Here is a 19380-nt window from a genome sequence, read left to right on the forward strand (position 1 = left end):
CACCCCACCCACCATAGATATATATACTACCCATACTGTCTATGATACTACCCAATATACAGTCTATGACAGTGTTTCTCAAATGGGGGTACTTTGGAGGACTGCAGGGGGTACATGAGATATTTAACTAAATGTTTAATAATTATTAAACATTTAGTTAAATATCTCACGTAAGGCTGTTGTAGAACAGTGTTCCTCTTACCGTGGTGAAGTTAGTTTGATGTTGGATATTCGACAGATATTCACCCATTTACTCCTAACTGCTTGGTTTTTACCTAGGGACCGTCAATAAATTACGTTGTGAACTGCGTTTATTTCCAATAGCTTGTATATCAGGTGTTCAAAACATTCCAGACCAATGCAGAGCTGTTCTGCTATGTGGTACTAAAAAGACACACCTCACTATAAATTAATATTTTGCACCTACTATTTTTTATGATTTTTTTTTAAGAACCCCATTCATTTCCTATGGAAAACAACGTTTTGCTCAATAGTGTCCAAGTTATGGGACCCAAACAGCCCAGACCATTGCTCACCTGTTCTGCTATGTGGTACTAATAAGACACACCTCACTATAAATTTATATTTTGCTCCTACCATTTGTTATGTTTTTTAAGAACCCCATTCATTTCCTATGGAAAACGGCTTTTTGCTCAATAGCGTCCAAGTTATGGCACCCAAACACCCCAGACCAATGCAGACCTGTTCTGCTATGTGGTAGTAATAAGACACACATCACTATAAATTTATATTTTGCACCTACTATTTTATTTACATTTTTTTAAGAATCCCATTAATTTCCTATGGAAAATGGCTTTTTGCTCAATAGCGTCCAAGTTATGGGACCCAACCACCCCAGACCAATGTAGAACTGTTCTTCAATGTAGTACAAATTAGACACACCACCTTGCCTGTGTCCTTTCCCATGCTGTGTTTTGCCGGGGAGGCAGCATAAAGAAGAAGGATGTTGGGCGACTTGACAGGCTGGTAAGGAGAGATGTTGTTTGCATGGACCTAGAGTGCATCACATTAACAGCAGAGAAAAAGACACTGAACATGATGCTGGCAATCCTTGATAATGACTGTCCCCCACTACACAACACATTCAACAACCAGAAGAGCATTTTCATTAGCAGACTTTTGTCACTGTCATGTTCATCAGATAGACTTAGAATGTCCTGTGTCTCTTGGCCATTCGGCTTTACAATGTGTCACAGAAGGGGAGGATAGAATCAGACTTTTCAGCATGAGTCTAATTTCTGGCCCCACCACCACATCACTTTGCCTTATCTCTGATATCCCATATATGTCTGACTGCTTTTACAGGTTATATTAACCCCTCTCCACAGTCTGGACTGTGATCTTTACATTACCTTTATTGACATTTGCAATCTGTACCTATTTTGCTTTATTTTAACTAGTGCTCTAGTTCCTTAAATTACATTATTTTCTCAAGCCATTTTCTATTTTTACACAATGTCCATACTTCTTGATAAATTCTATTTAACAACAGTGACGGTTTTGCACTGATTATATCCCTACAATGTTTGTTTAGTTTTTTTTTACTTTTGCACTACCACTTCTACACACAATCTACCATAGCACCTTATCATGGTCAATGTATCAAAGGGACAGTACTTAATAGGCCTCTGTAATTACTTCACATGCTCTTTACTTCCTACATTTCTGTGAGTGATTATGTGTGTGAGATATGTGTGCATGTGTGTGTGTGTATATATATATATATATATATATATATATATATATATATATATATATATATATATATATATATATGCTGGATGCCTAAAATATTTGGCTGACAGATCATAATAAAAAATCAATGGTTCATTAAAGCTGAAAGCAGTGTTGGATGGGCCCTCGCTCCTCTACGCACGTCAGGGTTACTGGCGGACGCCGGTCCTTGGGACAGTGCATTTGAGCGGTACTCAGACACTGCAAATCGTCGATAATGAAAAGGGAACTCCCGTCTGACTTCAACGATACCTCACCCAAGACTCTAAATCATACAGTTCATTCATTATATAGTGAGGTGTGTCTTATTAGTACCACATAGCAGAACAGGTGTGCATTGGTCTGGGGTGTTTGGGTCCCATAACTTGGATGCTATTGAGCAAAACGCCATTTTCCATAGGAAATGAATGGGGTTCTTAAAAACATTTAAATAAAATAGTGGGTGCAAAATATTAATTTATAGTGAGGTGTGTCTTATTAGTACCACATAGCAGAACAGGTGTGCATTGGTCTGGGGTGTTTGGGTCCCATAACTTGGACGCTATTGAGCAAAAAGCCGTTTTCCATAGGAAATGAATGGGGTTCTTAAAAAAAAATCAAAAAAATAGTAGGTGCAAAATATTAATTTATAGTGAGGTGTGTCTTTTTAGTACCACATAGCAGAACAGCTCTGCATTGGTCTGGAATGTTTTGAACATCTGATATACAAGCTATTGGAAATAGATTCAGTTCACAACGTAATTTATTGACGGTCCCTAGGTAAAAACCAAGCAGTTAGGAGCAAATGGGTGTCCTATTGTTTTCTTTCAAGACTGAGTGAAAGCATAGCAGGAACTGCTGACGAACCTGAAATGAATATCCGAATATCTGTCGAATATCCAACATCAAACTAACTTCACCACGGTGTTCCTCTTTATAAAGATTTTTTTTTTCCTACCAAAAATGTGACATTTGTGTCGCCTAATCTTGCCTTCCTTCCTATACTGTCCTTCTACTTTTCATAAGTTTCTTGCTTTTTTCTTCCTATGTCACTGTTTTTGAAGTTTTTGATACTATTTTGACCTGTTCTTGCCTTACTTCCTTCCTTCTTTTACCATCTTTTTCCAAGTTTTTGTCTCTTTTTCTCATTAGCATTTAAATGTTTTTTTTTTTATTACAAGGCTGTTGTTTAGTAAATCTATCGCTGACATCGCTGTACTGTTCCTGTTTGTATACACTTTTTTTCTACTGAAAATGATTAGCGCTGGTCAGGGGGTACTTGTCTTAAAGAAACAATTCAAAAGGGGTACATTATTGAAAAAAGTTTGAGAACCACTGGTCTATGACACTACCACAAGCACGACGAGATGGAAGGAATTTTATTTCTGCAAAAAAAAAAAAAAAAAGAAAAGTAAAATCCGTAGTCGAAAGTTTATTTCTGAACACAAATACGCAATTTAACCGCAAAACAGAAGCTCACATTTGTAATCTAGTCATAAGAAATTAGCTGGAATGTTAGTGGTTTAGGTCTACCATATAGCAGCAAAATCTAAATCTTGAATGTGTTCTGGTGCTCAAACCATAGACCTTATAAGAAACCATCTAGGCTGCCTACAATAGGCAAATAAACAGCAGTTGTTTTGAAAATACCTTTATTAGAATAATACAAATATACCAAAGAGGATTAGGGCCACGCGAAAAAGGATTCTTACTTTAAACTCAGAACTCAATTCATTTTCACATGTGGCCCTAATTCTCTTCCATATAGGCATAATTACATGTACTTTAGATTAAAAAAATAACATATTTAGTTTAGTGTGTGTGTGCTTTAAGATGATGTAAAATCATGTTTTGCAATGTTTGGTCAAAATGAAAATTATTCTAAATAGAGAATACAGTGTTTTTTTCATTTACTATGTTATAATAATCTATAAGTAAGCAGTGACCCACCCACAGAGAACAATTAAAAGTCTATATGATTCATCCTTTTCTTCATAAATATTAAGATCCAGAAAATTAAAGGTTAACAGGTGTGTGACGTGTTAGATAAGTCACTTCAATGTATATCAACATGTTTCACATGCATATGTGGGCATATCCCCTTCTACTTTTAATTAATAGTTGCCCTTTATGTGATTAGTCAAGACACTTTCAAAACAGAATCAGTATTTTGAAAACATTAATGGCTTAAACTCTTATTTTTCACACATATAGTAAGGGCAGACTTACTATAAACATATATTGTGCTTCATTTTATAGTGGACACAGACAAAATGGTTAAGGAAGGATGGCAGTCAGCTCTATGTTTCTACTGCCTTAATGGAGTCCAGGTCATCACATTCTTCTTCGCTGTCAAGTGATATGGATTCCATCCCGATCTTATCCATGGCAAAGTTGATGAAGACCTGTAAAGGTTCAGTAATAATTTAAGCATCATGTCAATATTAAAAACTCTGAAATCCATAATTTTAGTTAATCTGCTGGTCAATTTCCCTCCCGGACCCCCCTCTCTTCATTCTGCCAATGGTATCTTCCAATCCCAGAGCCCCAGAAGGGCAGAGTAGTTGAAGAATATCAGCACTGGCTGCATATGAAGCTCATGGATTCTCTCCCCAACTCATATTCCATTTATTTTCCCTCAGGCATACCCTCTGTCAGTTTCCCTCTGCCTCTTTTAAACTTTTTCAACTCAGTCTTTCACTCCAACTCAGCTTTCTTCTGTCTCTGCATCCCCTCCCACCCTCTCTCTTTTTTTCTCATCTCCTGTCCCTTTTTTATGTCCCTCGCTGCCATCCACCCACCCCTACAAAGCCTCACACTAGTTCTCCTTCTTTCTCTGTTTATTTCCTGTCTCTTTTTCTCACCTCATCCAGTGTGGTCTGGCTCACAGAAAAGTGTTTGATCTGCAGAGCATTCTTGTTGGACTCCAGCTGGTCGAAGATGTCAGCCACCCCTCCAGGAGCAATTGGTACATGGTACTCCACCATAGAGGAGTGCTGGTCCTGTGTATTGAGAAAGATCAACAAGAAAAGGGTTAAATATTGTGAAATATAATCTCTGTGTAACCAAAATACTGTAAAACACAGTAAACAGCTGTTTATACCAGTTTCAGCCAACTAAACATCAAACACATATCACCGAAATACAATTCCCTGCTTGCTAAATCTTATAACAACAATACTGGTATAGCTGGTATGCTTCTTACCATGCTCATCATCATACATACAACTTCAATGTATTGCTATGCAATGTATACTTTTCTCTCCTCTCTACCAAGTACTCTTAACTTCTTGGAAAGCTGGCAAAGCTGACCTTGAGATAAGTGGTGGGGAATTGGCGCCGCATGAAGCCAGTGATTGCCTCTGTGTCACAGGAGGCCTCGGCCAAGTACATCTTCACAGTGAACCCGCTGCCGAACCTGCACAAAAGAGATTTTATGAACAAAGCACTGTGGTATTACATGTCTGAGGGTTGGGGGTGGGTGTGTGTGTGTGTGTGTGTGTGTGTGTGTGTGTGTGTGTGTGTGTGTGTGTGTGTATTCTACCTACGTATGTACCTACGGCGTAAATTCAACACAGAACCATAAATCAAGCTTTACAAGTAAAATTGAGCATTCAGTTACGCAAAGGACCACAGAGGGGGAAGAATAGGAGGTTGTAGGTGCAGGGTGGGGAGAGCAGTAACGGCTAAATTGGAGGACGAGCAGAGGTCACTAACCTGTTCTTAATGTGCTGCAGGGAGCCCAGGCAACGGAACTGACCTTTCACCATGATGGCAAGACGGCTGCACAGTGCCTCACACTCCTCCATGCTGAGAGACGGAGACAAGGAGAGAAAGATAAAAGGTCACACTAGGACCCTTTTGAGCATACAGTAATTAGCCATTAGTAATTACAGTACATGCCAAAAATACATTTAGTACTTATCCTAGTATCCTACAGTATATTGTGGGGGGAACGCCCACCTTCACCTTACTTTCTTTACCTGTAGTTGTAGCCCTAATCCTTAACAATTTGTGTATTCAAAATACTAGAATTTTATCAGCGATGACAGACTGTAGCAAGTGTATGTAGCAGGTGTATGTATTTCACATTTCACTTCATTAACCTGTGAGAGGTGAGGACCACAGCACATTTTCCTTTCACTTCTTCAGAGATGATTTTCCACAGGTGACGCTTGGTGCGAGGGTCCATGCCAGAGCTTGGCTCATCCTGCGGAGAGAGAAGGAATGAGGAAGGTTAAAAACAAGATGGAGAGATCAAGGGAAAACAAGGAGTTAATTGAGGAGGGCAGTGTTTTGCAAAAAGTGTGCAGTACATACTGTAGGAGAAGGGAAAAACAAGGGCAGGGTGAACGAGAAAGAGTAAAGACAAATGTATAATTGCAAAATAGGATGGGAGATGGGAGGCAAAGTGTTAAAGACAAAGTAGCCTCGCATTGCCAGACCTATCTCCACAGTGCTGCAAAGGAAGGTCTGGCTGGTCCACACAACATTGTGGGATGGGAGAAAAACGTGCTCTGGTTTATTGGCATTTCTTTAAACTCATCACAATCATCTTGGGCGGCGCTAAGAGCCAGGTGCAAAATAGCCTCAGGAATGAACTTAGAATGAGTTTAGAATGCCAACACCAAGAGAGTGGAATGTGAGGGACATCCGGCGGAACCTTCAGCGGCACAGGAACAATCCCATAAATGAAATGTCGTTGATATAACAAAAACAATGAAGGTAAGTGAAGAAATGGATAGCGTTGAGGATACAAGGAAGGAGAGAGAGGAAGAGAAGGGACGATTTGTTAGAGACATAAGTAAAGCTGAAAGCTAACGGGGAAGACCACCCGTGGGTGAGTCAGAGTAAACAGACTAATTAACTATGTGAGATCTGTCAAGTCCAGGGAATCAATATCTACTTTACTTCAAAGACCCTTTCAGGAGGAACAATAGTGTATAGTTAGTTTAATATTTGCTGTCTGGTGGCCAGTTAGGCAACTAAATGGGCAGCTACAGCGGCGTGTACAGGTGTGTCCTCACCAGGAGCAGGATTTGCGGATGCCCAACTAGAGCCAGTGCAGTGGAGAGCTTCCTGCGGGTGCCGCAACTGTAACCATCAGTAATGATGTCTTTATGGTAGCTCAGCTGCAGCCTCTTCAGTAGGTAGGTCACCACCTTTAAAGGAAACATGCAAGGGATTATACAGTGGATGGACAAGATAAACACCATATTTACAGTTAGAAATGATAGAAAACTATAGTCGTTTAAGGTAATAGTAATTTGCATTGTCTTCTTCCAAATAGGTTTATAGCTGAAGGAAGGTAATGGAAACCTCCAATCTGTGTCTTCTGCAAACTGCTAATTAGTGTAGGAGATATGTAATGGTCTTACAGTCATATACTCAGTCAGGAGTCAGTAGGTTTAATGACTGTTCTGCATGGCTCTATGACCATAAAGGAATGTGAGACTAATTCCATAGACCAGTATGCTGCTCCCTAGTTTCATGCACATGAGGAGAACGTCAACACCCCTACTTTGGCTCCGGCAGATCTAAACAACATCAGACCTTTACAGGAAGTTGATTTTCCATCACTTTAATCAATCAACTGGAGGACCTCTCTCTGGAGAAAAAATCCAATATTCCACTACACACAATTGAGGACCTGATCACGGAAGGAAAAGGTAGATTTACAGAAAGCTTTTCTGAGGGAAAAGGGTAGCCCTACAACTCATTGGCTACTTAATAATTATTTTCATGCTATTGCCTCCTCCTGTTCTGTCCAGCTGCACTGCAAATAACTGAAGTATCTATCTGTCCCATTCCCATGCATATTTAATTTTGTTTGTACAACAATCATGACTTTACTTGGCGACTTTATTCTATCTAAGCTCCATGCTGTCTTGAGGGCTTTAGAGAACAGGAACAAACACAGCATACTATATCTGGTGCATATCAATTCATCATGTGTGTTAAACCACATTGAAAGCAGGAATGAATAAAAAAAAGTTAACGGCTCATAACCATATCAGTTGTTTAAAAATCCCTATGCTTGCCTATTTATCACATTAAATAATGTGCTGTAAATTCCGGTTTATTTTCAAATAGCTTGAGGTGATTTTACATTTGTTGGCAAGTTGGGGAACCAGATCAATGAGGCAAGCCAATGCAGTAGATAGCTCTGTTCACTAAAGATTATCTGCTTTTTCTCTGTAAGAGGATTTGCTTTTTACAAATTATTCTGAGTTCAGTGATCCCAGTCTAGGACATTACATACTTTAGACAAATACACAGTATCCACAGCTACATTTCAAAGATTAGCACTGGCAGCATGGTATACTGTAGACCTGACTGGTTTACATCAAAATATGTTGTTTTTTAACGTTCTCTCATAAAAGCCACTTTCTATTACCTTTGATGCAACAGCTCATTAAGCCTGACAAAATCATGTCAATGCGAAATGACCCCATTAAGGCTTGTCTCATTATCCACAGCTAGGGGACTCTCAGCGGGAGACAACATAAGAGGAACTCTATATATAACCTCATCTTTGTGAATTAGCCCAACACCGAAGCTGTGGCCATTATAACCATTGTTATCACTATCCTGACCAGAGAAGAGGAGCTGTAACAACAGCAGTGATGCCGATTAGAGCCAGACAGATCCATTTTTTTTGCTTCACTGTCTGTGTAAGTAAGTGTGTGTCCGTGTGTCTACGAGCATCCTTGCTATTGTGTGTTGCGTGATTCTGTTTATTATATGACTGAGATTGTCAGAGAAAATCAATGTTGTACTTCAGCATTCAAAGTTGTAAAGTGGCATAAAGAGAGAGACAAACATAGATAGATGTTTTTATGTATACAATTTAGATTTGTCTTGTGCACACAATTTCGCACACCTCTGAGCTGTTTCTTTTCTGTTTCTTTTTTGGGAAAAAAAAAAAATCAAGATGGAAAATCACATCATCTGTTGATTGGCTGTTCTGCCGATTCCTCTCATGTCAGCAGCAGCAGTGAAAGACAGGCACACTCAGTAATCACCACAGAGGCAAGATTGATTAGTTCTCAGAAAGATAAATGGGAAGAATGGGGCTAAAGTGACATGTCAAATGAGATCCTCTCATCATCAAAGTACTGTTTAAATGTAAATTTGCCTGCAGTGAAGCATACAGCATCAGCTTAATTCTGTAGTTTGGATTGCACGAGCTGACAACAAAAGCTTTCCCATTTTGCTACAGATAGTACAGCTTTCAGCACACATCACTCAACACTTCACACCCTCTGAGTAAGTATGCATGGAGGCATCAACAGTGACTAGTCCTGCAGTGGCAGTGCACCTTTGAATTCATATCAGATCCCATGTCATTTTGTAGATGGTGTTGTCACTAGCTTTGGAAAGCAAGAGAGTCTGAAGCTCTTCCTTACCCCGTCTATCTTCCTCTTTGAGATGCCTCGAATGCGAGCGTAGAAGTACAAGTGCTCTTTTCCAGTGAGCAGATTGTCCAGCGCATCCACCTGGGGACAGTAGCCGATGTTAATTCCCTTGTTACGGCACTCCATGATGTCGACCAAGCCCCTGGGGAAAAGAAGATAAAGAAAGACATATTTCTTTTAAGTGGCATCCACCACATGGTGTAGGGCAGATGGACATGTAGGGTGTTCCGTCAGCCCTGCTGCCTGCTGGGAATACCCACCAAACAGCTTAACAACAGAGCTGTTATGGGGGAGCCTGACTCATGAGTACAGTGGTTTATAACTGTATAGGATAGCTTGAGATTTGGGTATAAGAAACAGCTGCTACTTGCTAAAGCCCAAACCATTTATGTACACATTTTGGCTGGTGGGAGGCAATAACATCCCCCATTTGTGGATATATGTGTTATGCAAATTAAATCTAGCTCGGATTCATTAGACAGTGCAGCTTGGGCACATGAAATCAGAGCTTTGTCCTGTGATGGCTCCTGTTGTGTCCTCTACGGTGATTCTCATAAATCATCTTTAGTTTGCAGGAATATATTTTAAGTTATCAAATATATGTGCATGCAGTGCCCAAGTATAAACGGAAGGAAAAGCAAGAGGGCAAATATAGCCAGCAGCCAGTGTCTATAAAGCTTTAACCAATAAAATACTTTTTCTAATCTCTATTGCAGAAACAGAGAAAATGGATAGCAAAAACATATTGACATTCTTACTCAAAAGGCAAAAAACACAAGTTTTCATGATATCGATTTTTGGTTTCAAGTTTGCATTGTATGTGCATGATGATGAAAAAATCATCATGATCAGCTTACCCATCCCAGTCCCTGATCTGTGCTGTGCCATCAGTGGGGCTAACATCTCCGGTCAGCATCTTGAAGGTGGTTGTTTTTCCTGCTCCGTTCACTCCCAGCAGACCAAAGCACTGTAAGTGACCAACCATTGCTTAGAAATCGTGAAGCATTTGTTTACATTATAGTACTATAATGCTATGTTAGGCTTTTTCCAAGATTACAAAGATATAATGGCCAATAATCAGATCTACGGACTGAAAAACACAGAACACTTGGTGAGCCAGCCATAACGCAGAGGGATATGATTTTCAGTAATATTGGACAACTTTGGTCACAAACGATAAATATGTATTACTGGCATGACAGTTGTATTTCCTACAGACAAATCCAGCTGGTGATTTATGTGATGTGCTCTCTAGAGGCACCTCCAGTACTGCAGGGGCATAGTCGCACTAAATGCAATTTTATTGACAGTAAGAGCATGGATTGCAGACTATCTGAAGAATGAAGGCAGCCTGTGAGAATGAAAGTACTGTTCATTTTAAAGACTACTATGATATTTGTTAAAAAAAAATAGGTTTTGAGATAAAATTTGTATGAAACATTAAATCTGTCACCTTTGACTGACCTCCACTGGATGAATGTGAAAGTGCTGAACCACCACTGATTCTTTTAGTTTATATGTAAATACACCTGAATTTGTTTTATCCAAATCCTCCAAATCCTTAATGTGTTTCCTGGTATTTGAAACTCAACTGTGAATTGTGTTGAGTTTCAAAACACCAACAGTGAGCTGTAATGTAAGTTAAGTTTTGGATGTTTAGAGTCATGCTGTTGTCACAAGAGGTTGATAACAGTAATTAATTACGCAATGCCACTTTCATTCTCTTACTGACTTGGATTGATTGCATTTGTATTCCTACTATGGGCAAAGGCTAAGGCTCACCTCTCCTGCAGGGATGCCCAAAGAGAGCCTCTTGACAGCATGGACCTTCTTCCCGAGGTGCTGATAGACCTTAGTCAGCTGGTTGACCTGCAGTATGTCTGTGCTGGCTTCTCCACTGGACACCCGTTGGTGCTCAGTCGCCACATCCACATCCTGTTCCTCACAGGCCACCAGTGGCACTCTTTTTCTGCCACAAATCAGATTCCTGCAAAGGGAAATGTACTTTTTTTTATTGTAACTACTAGGTGTTGAAGTTAATGTAAGCAACTGACATTAAATATGTGACTGACTGAAACATTTTAACTAAATTGGTTCAGGCGTATCTTCGGGACCCAATGCTTTTGGCTATTTTTTTTCCCATTTTTAAAACTCTGTTCATTTTGAATAATAAAAAAAAGAATTTAATTTAACTTTTTTTTTTATTACTTTAAGAAACTTGTATGCAGATTCAACCATTTGCATATTGTCTATAAACAGAGTATCCTCTATTCAATTACAAGGCTGGATGTGTAACACAGGATTTTAAGGCCATTCACGTTATCACCATACCATCTCAGGCTTCTGTATTCCTCACCTGACTTTGCGTATGAGAAACCTGTTGAGCAGGAGGCGCAAGGTGAAAAAGACCACGCCTTGGATGAAGGAGGAGATCAACATCCAGCCCAGGGCATCTGTGGAGAATGGGTTCCGATAGGCGTCAATGCCGTAGCCACTGAGCAGCTGGACCTCTATGTTCATCCTGGCCAGCTTCACCAGCCCGTTCCCAAAGTTGAACTGGGGGAAGATGAGGAAGGCGTTGCACAGGCTGCTGAAGATCTCCTTGACAAACTGCAGCAGGAAAGGACAGAACAAAAGACATTGAGAAGGGAGTGTGGGGGGGGGGGGGATGCTCATCCTGAATTGTAATGTTCAGTTCCCTGTCACCAGATATGTGATACTCCTCTGCAACTCTATATCACTGCAGCTACAGGGACCGGACATTCACACATTTAAGTGTGCATTTAACTACTTCAGATATTCAGCTGCTAACAAAAGGCATCTTGACTCAGATAGTTTATGCTGACCTCAGAATTGCGCTTTGAAATTTCACCCAGAAAGTATAGGATGGAGGTGGACATGATGGTGTTAATACTGATGAAGAGGTTGATGCACACATAGGAGATGAAGGCCATCTCCGCATCCTTGAAGACGCCTGATAACAGATACATCCAGGGGAAGGTAGCAAACCTGAGGAATTGACGATGACAGGATACTTTAAACGCAGCATTAAATAAAAATAACTACACACACACACACACACACACGCACACACACACACACACACGAACACACACCATAAAATATTTGCTTCCAAATACAGAAATCCCACAAAAACAAACATACAAAGTGGATATGGAAAATGCATACAGTCCTCCTCACAAGAAAAAAAAAAAAACTAAAATAAAATGACATGACCTTGCATTTTTAACTGAAGTGCCTCAGGTCTTTCACCGACTAAACAGAGCAGCTGTGAGCCTGATGAAAATAGACACCAAAGAATACAGAAAAGGGAAGGAAGAAAACTACCACACCATGAGGAGGGTAAACATTCACTCATGACGCCAAAAGAGAGGAAGATAAATTACTTCTCCCTTTTATTCCCCTGGTGGCAGAACATCTTTTTCCTTTTTTTGTTCTCTCTTTTCTCTCACACAATCTGCTTGTTCATTTGATTGGGGTGTCTGGGTCAGCAAGACAGAGAAGGAGGGAGAAGGAAAGAAATGATGAAGGAGAAAGTAGGGTGTGGAAAAAAAGAGACAGACAGATAGAGCCAGACAGAGACAAAGCATCTGCGTGCCATGCCCAAAAAAAGTGCCTGGTAGGCAGACCGCTGGTGCCAAGCCATGACAAGGAACAGAAGCAAGAAGGCTGCAGACCAGACCAGGTGGGTGCCGCCTGACAGACTGATTATTCATTGCTTGGGAGGGAGACATCTGTCTGATAATTGAGAAGCAGAGTGCTGACTTGGCCTCCTAAGATCTAGGGTTTAGGATAAGTCCTGCGACAGCAACAGGAAACATATGAGACTAAGTTTTAGCTACATTTAGGGAATGATGTAAACAATCTCAGTAACCCAGATTTGAGGAAACATGGCGTTTCATTGGTTTGGCACCTTTCCAAAAACCTAAATCTCATTGTCAGATTAATTGTAAAACCTTTTTATTGTGAGATTATGCCATTGTTATTGCCATTAGCCATGTTGCTTCCTGATCCCTCCTCCCTCCCTTTCTCCCTACCGTCTTTGGCTTGAATAGGATAAACATGTTGGTAGTGATTTTTCTATCAGCCTTTCAGTCCTACCACCATCTGTCTTTGCAAGAAAGTCTGAAAAATGGAGCTGTGTTTGCGTTTGAAGAGCAGCAGCCGCCAGCCTCCAGCTCAGTGCAGTAAATCCAACTTAGTGGCACACAAAGTAATATGCAGTGGATGCTAGAAAATACAGTGTGCATGTGAGGACATGCTTTTTCTAGAAACCTTTTAGTTGATGAAATTATTGTTTTTAATATTATTCATGAACAAACAAGTCGAAAGACCAACAATGCCATAAACTGACGGTCATTATTTTGGTAGGCTTTGTAAATCAACCCCCTAAAGTCCCTGTGAATATGTTCTTAGACTGCACAGCTGAGACAGCTGAGAGACCAAATTACTCACCCAAAGAGTACCAGAAGCAGGGTGACAGCGCCCAAATTTTGTTGTTCTGTGAATGCTGGAATCTGGAAGGCTGCGATCACACCAACAGTCAAGGTCACAGGGATTAAATACATGACCTACGGAAAAAGACGGGACACGATGAAGTAGCATGAAGGCCCAATTAGAAAGAGTTCCAAATCAATAATGAATCACTATATTCATAATGATGTAATAATATGTTTTATAATTTGATAAAGGATGTTACCATGTCATAAAAGAAGTTCACAGCCCAATAGAAAGGCTCGCTGATGCCAGAGATGTGCTGGAGCCTCTTGGCGCCGCTGTGGTGTTCGTTGACTTCATAGATGGCGAAGCTGGCTGTCGTGATTGAAAAACCCGTCAGCACACACACGGCCACGAGAATATGAAGAATTCCCTGGATACTGTGAGGAAAATAATAGGATCATTCAGATGTCAGTGACGACACTGGCATCATTAATTATCAGCCATGTTGGTAATAAGTGAATTATCATTCGACTACATCAACTCTATTATTGCCCATTACATCCCTGCATGTTAAGTTGTGTTGTACTAATTTAGTTTGAACTTTAAGGCTGCAGTGCTACACTAGCTACAGGTTTAGATGCACGGACAACAAAGTGCACAAACAAATCAATATACTTTGAGGTGCTGAGTCACTTTGAATGAGGCAACCTGGTGTAATTCCTTTTCAAAAACAATGGCCTATATTAAAGCCCTCTATGATACAAACTATCATATTGTTCCCTGCTGGGACCTGACTCATTTGAACGATTGAAGTGGCTCACAATAAATAGAATTTCATTAATGACTAACAGCTTTGTTAAAAGAGATGCTTGTGCCTCGCCTCTGACAAGATAATAACTGCAACAGAAACAGCTTGCTTCATGTAGAGAACAACTTCTCACTGCTATTGCTGTATAATCAGTAAGCCAGTGCTGCTGCTGTGTGACTGCAGAGCCTATTGTCCAGAGAAGACCCCAGACAACCAGCTGAGGCTTTGATCCTTCATAGCCCCCTTACTTTTCAACCCAGTGCGCTCATTCAAACTTTCTTGATGCCGATACCTGTTCATCTCCCATGCTCTCTTTTTTAGCCCTCGCCTCTGGCTGGGGCACACCACCACCAACCAAACAGAAAAAGCTGCATGAGGCTGAAAAATAGGATGAGGATGAAGCTTGGAGTGTGACCAAGTGGGAAGGAGAGACAAAAACAGGGAAGGACATGCGGTGGGCGTTTGAGAGGGCGGCACTAACTACAGAGGATAGCCAGCAGCAGCAGCAGCAGCAACTAGCAGGTTTGTTAGCAGTATGGTCAATATAGCCTTACATATTTCCCATGGAGCTACCACACTGTGAGAATCAAGACATGTGGAGTTATAAGACTGTTGTGTCTTTAACACGGCTAAGGCCAAATCAATAGATAACGCGAGGAAGCAGAATTTCACAGAGGGGTAACTGTGCACTTGCCGCCGCTGCAGTACCTAAGCAGGTAAACAGCTACGTAGATACTACACACAAAGAAATGTGGAGTATATAAAGAAATTAAAGGGCAGTAAACACAGGGAAATAGCCGGTGAAAGGCTTAAAGGTGCAGTAAGCGATGCTGCGCAAACCATTTATAAGCTCCGCCTCCCAGATTCACAGACAGATAACTCCTTGTCTATATTGTTGATGGTTCATTTTCAGGATTGTTCAGATGTCATGGGAAATTCTGCCGGACATCCCTCCTTTTAGGCCGGATGTCCCTCACCTTCCGCTTTTCTTGTGTTGGCATTCTAAACTTTCAATTTATGAGGACTATGGTTAACTGCTCCTTACATCTCTGCAGGGGAAATCGAGACAGCTAGCTAGACTATCTGTTGAATCTGAGTTTTCTGTTGCACAACTAAAACAACTTTTAAACGTACACATGTTCCACCAAAACAAGTTCCGTCATTGAGTCCAGTGCTTAGCCCTGATTGTGATTGGTTCAAAGAAATGCCAATAAACCAGAGCACATTTTTCTCCCATCCCGGAATGCTGTGCAGACTAGCCAGACCTTCCTCTGCAGCACTGTGGAGATAGGCCTGACAATGCGAGACTAGATAACTCCTGGCCGGCCGGCACATTCACATGCTGCCTCCCTACCCTCAACTGATCACATCACATACACGCAAGGACTACTTTCGCAGTCTGGGTCTCTAAAGCAGAATGTGGAGTATTTTAAATACACTCATTTTGGGGAGTGGGGTAGAATCAATCCACCTTTGTGCCACCTTCAGGGTAAACACTCATTATGTTGGGACTCTGATCAATAGTGCAAGCTCAGGGAAATCCATTTAGAAAATCAAATATGGGTAAATACTGCTGTCATGTACCTCCATGCCCTGAGTCCACCTGACTTTGATGTCCTGAATTGAAAAGTAGGATGCTTCAATAATTTAACTTGGGCTCTGCCAAACAACATTGGGATATTTTCACCATTTAGAATGCTGATAAGTTTTTTTTTTTTTGAAGTACAGCCATTTAATTTTATTTCAGTTCAGCAAAAAGGAAGAATTTTGAGTGCAGTCCTTACACTGCATCTTCATCATCCGCCCGACCGAAATAGGGGTGACTGGAAACTGAAATGGCTGTAATAGAAAGAAACAGAGTATTGTGTTAGCAATAGAAAAACAAAAGCATATAGGCTATTTTTCAGCACAGGAACCAAATGAGCAATAATATTCTCTTAGCCTGGGACACAGTCAATTGAAAAGTATAGTGAAAGATGATTTAATTTGCCAGTGCATACAAAGGAAATTGAATTTTCTTCATCATTTTTTCAGGGTGTTCTGGATGCTCAAAGACATAAACGTCTTCCCTACATGTCTCTGCTTTCACATTTCCTGAGATAGGAGAGTGTCAGCAAACCCAAAGCACAGCAGCCATTGAGCAGGTTGGAGACCCAGTGGCTTGCTCAAGGGCATATTCATTATCAACTCATCTGCCGATTTCTTGATTGTTCAATAAATTGGTTGGTCTAAAAATGTAGAAAAATATGGGAAAAACCCCATCAGTTTCTCAGAGCCCAAAATGACACATTCAAATTACTCATTTTGTCTGACGTACAGTCTAAAAACCCAAAGATATTAAATATGCCATCATATATTCACATTTGAAGACTGGAACCAGTGAGTGTAATGGCACATCTGTGTCAGGGGGCAGTTATGTGAGAGTCCTGCGAGAGTGGCATGATGGCAACCTCACCCTTGCCACCGCCGTGAGTTTGCAGGTAACATTCACTCTACCCTCAAGCACTATTAACATCCAGTGTGGAAGAAATGTGTGTGTTTATGTGTGTGTGTGTGTGTGTGTGTGTGTGTGTGTGTGTGTGTGTGTGTGTGTGTGTGTGTGTGTGTGTGTGTGTGTGTGTGTGTGTGTGTGTGTATTCCTGCCCGCAAGCACATGGTCAGGGGGATTTAAAGCTAAAACAGTACTGAAATCAGCCTCTTTCTATTTAGCATAGCTCACCAGTGAGCGTCACACATCAGTGTTCACCATGCATACTGCATACTGAAGTCTAATGACACACAGCACCCCCTGGCTTTAATCCAGTGAAATAAACTATAAGTAAAGACAGTTCACAGCTCTCTTTAGATTTAGTATACAAAATGCACTGGGTGTTCAATCAGTAGCACCTTGCTGGATATATAGAATTTTCTAATACTGACATGTGCATCCCTTTTGCACAATCCCAGTCATGTCTCATTTCAAGCCTATCTTTTACAATAACTTAAGAGTGTTGTGTGCCTGTGTTAATAAAGGACAATAACACCATAAATACCTTTTACATTTATTTATTTCAGCACCATCTCCAGCTTACCATATTTAGGTGGATCCTTGTCTGCTGGAAGATTGGAACGTAGGATAAGGTTGCTGAGGCTGTTTAAGTATGCTGGCATTGTGTGTAGTCCCTCTGGGTTGAACCAGACCTAAACCAATGCAAGCACAAACATAGACATGCATAGAAACCATCACTCACACTGCTACATATCAGGATATATAAGACTACTACCTCACTACAATATGCTTTATATTGTTTTGAAACCAAGGCTTTAAAGACACAATAAATGCAGTCATTATCTGAGAAAATGTCACACTAAAACAGTGGCACAATTACTTCAGTAAATCATATTTATGATGACACTAATGGTGTTACAAGGTAGCTCCATCTGCAAGCCTTGTAGTCAAACAACGTCAGGATAGGATGTCATGTATTAACTTTCAACTACTCACCAGTACAGCGATTAAAGTGATAACGAGACACGCAGCAGGGAAGATGGAGACAAAATTACCTTAGACAGAGTACGGTTTTCGGGAACCGTTGTGACGTCCATTTTTAAGTCAGAAGGGAGTCGCATGCCAAAATCAAAGCCACCATACCTGAAATAAAAAATGCAATGATCAACACAAAGTGCTCTCAATGCTACTGAGAAGGACACTGGAAGATTGCTTTGTATAGTATGCAATCAGAGTGTTAATAAGCAATCAGACTACAGCAAAGTATCAATGAAGCATAGGTTAAATTCTCAATGTGGCTACATTAACCACATGTAAACACTGGCTGCATTCACCTGTTCCTGATAAAGTCATTTGCTGTGGCCACCAGGTAGTTTTCCACATTGATGCCACTCAGGTTATACACAATCTGAGATGAAGGGATCATCTTATGTGGTGGCTGGTAGCTGTCCACATCACAGATCTGTAGTGTAGGGAAGAGACAAATGCATTACACTCGCCGTTTTTCATCCAGTCACGCACACAGATATTTACGCCGGCGCACGCACACACAACACACACACACACACACACACACACACACACACACACACACACAAAAACACACACACACACACACACACACACACACACACACACACACACACACACACACACACACACACACACACACACACACACACACACACACACAGTTCTCAGTGACCCAGTCTCACCTGTTCCTTACTGGCGCATTTACAGACACTAAATGCTTTGGAGCTGTTCCCACTGGAACTCCAGTTGTTTGTGCTTCTTGTGCAAATCCTTAAAAGGAAACATTCACAAAGTGAAATGGTGGCTCAGTGTCTGCAGTGTGTGGTCATGTCACAAGACTATCCCTAGACCCAACACATCATGAAACTGAGCTGATATGATGGCCTGCATCAATACTAAAAAGGTGTGTACATATGGTGGCAAAATCTGCAACCATTCATACAGCAGCTGTGAGCAGCTTGCATGGACTTTTGTGAGACCAGGACCTAAATAGTTTCTCTGATATCAGTTGAAAACTGTTTTGAAAGCTGTTAAATATGTGCTGTAATATCATATTGTGTGAAATTTGCTTGTGTGGGTTGATGTTCAACTCCCCCACATTGTGTTTCCTGCCAAATGCTTTCAGGGACATTTGTTTGGACACAATTTGTAGCAATAGACTTGTCTTTGCACATCACATGCACACCTGTTACTTTGGTCAACAACAATAACCATAGTCAAGGGACTATACAGTATATTTACTATACATGTAAATGCAGCACTCAGCACCCTTTCAGTCATTGTCATGTTGACATTATAGGACATCATGAGCAAAACATGCAATCTCTTTTGCACCATAGGAACTTTACTTCCCTCTATTTCTTTTTTTTTTTGGCAGAGCATTTTAAAATTCCTCTGAGGTTTGGTTCATGAGTGCCAACATCGATTTGAGTGCCTGT

At 40.7% G+C, this 19380-nt stretch overlaps 1 protein-coding gene across 1 annotated transcript in view; it reads right to left on the reverse strand.

The window, feature by feature from the left end:
- Window positions 1-3369: 3369 nt before the first annotated feature.
- The window catches only part of abca12 (ATP-binding cassette, sub-family A (ABC1), member 12), a 67626-nt gene continuing 51615 nt past the window's right edge, over window positions 3370-19380 (reverse strand). Inside the window, 18 exon segments of the mRNA XM_039817649.1 lie at window positions 3370-4139; window positions 4599-4736; window positions 5047-5152; window positions 5452-5544; window positions 5841-5944; window positions 6762-6896; window positions 9144-9294; window positions 10010-10119; window positions 10935-11139; window positions 11509-11762; window positions 11999-12161; window positions 13629-13744; window positions 13873-14050; window positions 16206-16260; window positions 17493-17601; window positions 17965-18052; window positions 18244-18371; window positions 18625-18712. Of these exon segments, the coding sequence (XP_039673583.1) occupies window positions 4035-4139; window positions 4599-4736; window positions 5047-5152; window positions 5452-5544; window positions 5841-5944; window positions 6762-6896; window positions 9144-9294; window positions 10010-10119; window positions 10935-11139; window positions 11509-11762; window positions 11999-12161; window positions 13629-13744; window positions 13873-14050; window positions 16206-16260; window positions 17493-17601; window positions 17965-18052; window positions 18244-18371; window positions 18625-18712 (2326 nt within the window). The 3' untranslated portion in view covers window positions 3370-4034.

The sequence above is a fragment of the Perca fluviatilis genome, chromosome 12 (assembly GCF_010015445.1).
Source record: "Perca fluviatilis chromosome 12, GENO_Pfluv_1.0, whole genome shotgun sequence".
In the NCBI taxonomy this organism is placed as follows: Eukaryota; Metazoa; Chordata; class Actinopteri; order Perciformes; family Percidae; genus Perca; species Perca fluviatilis.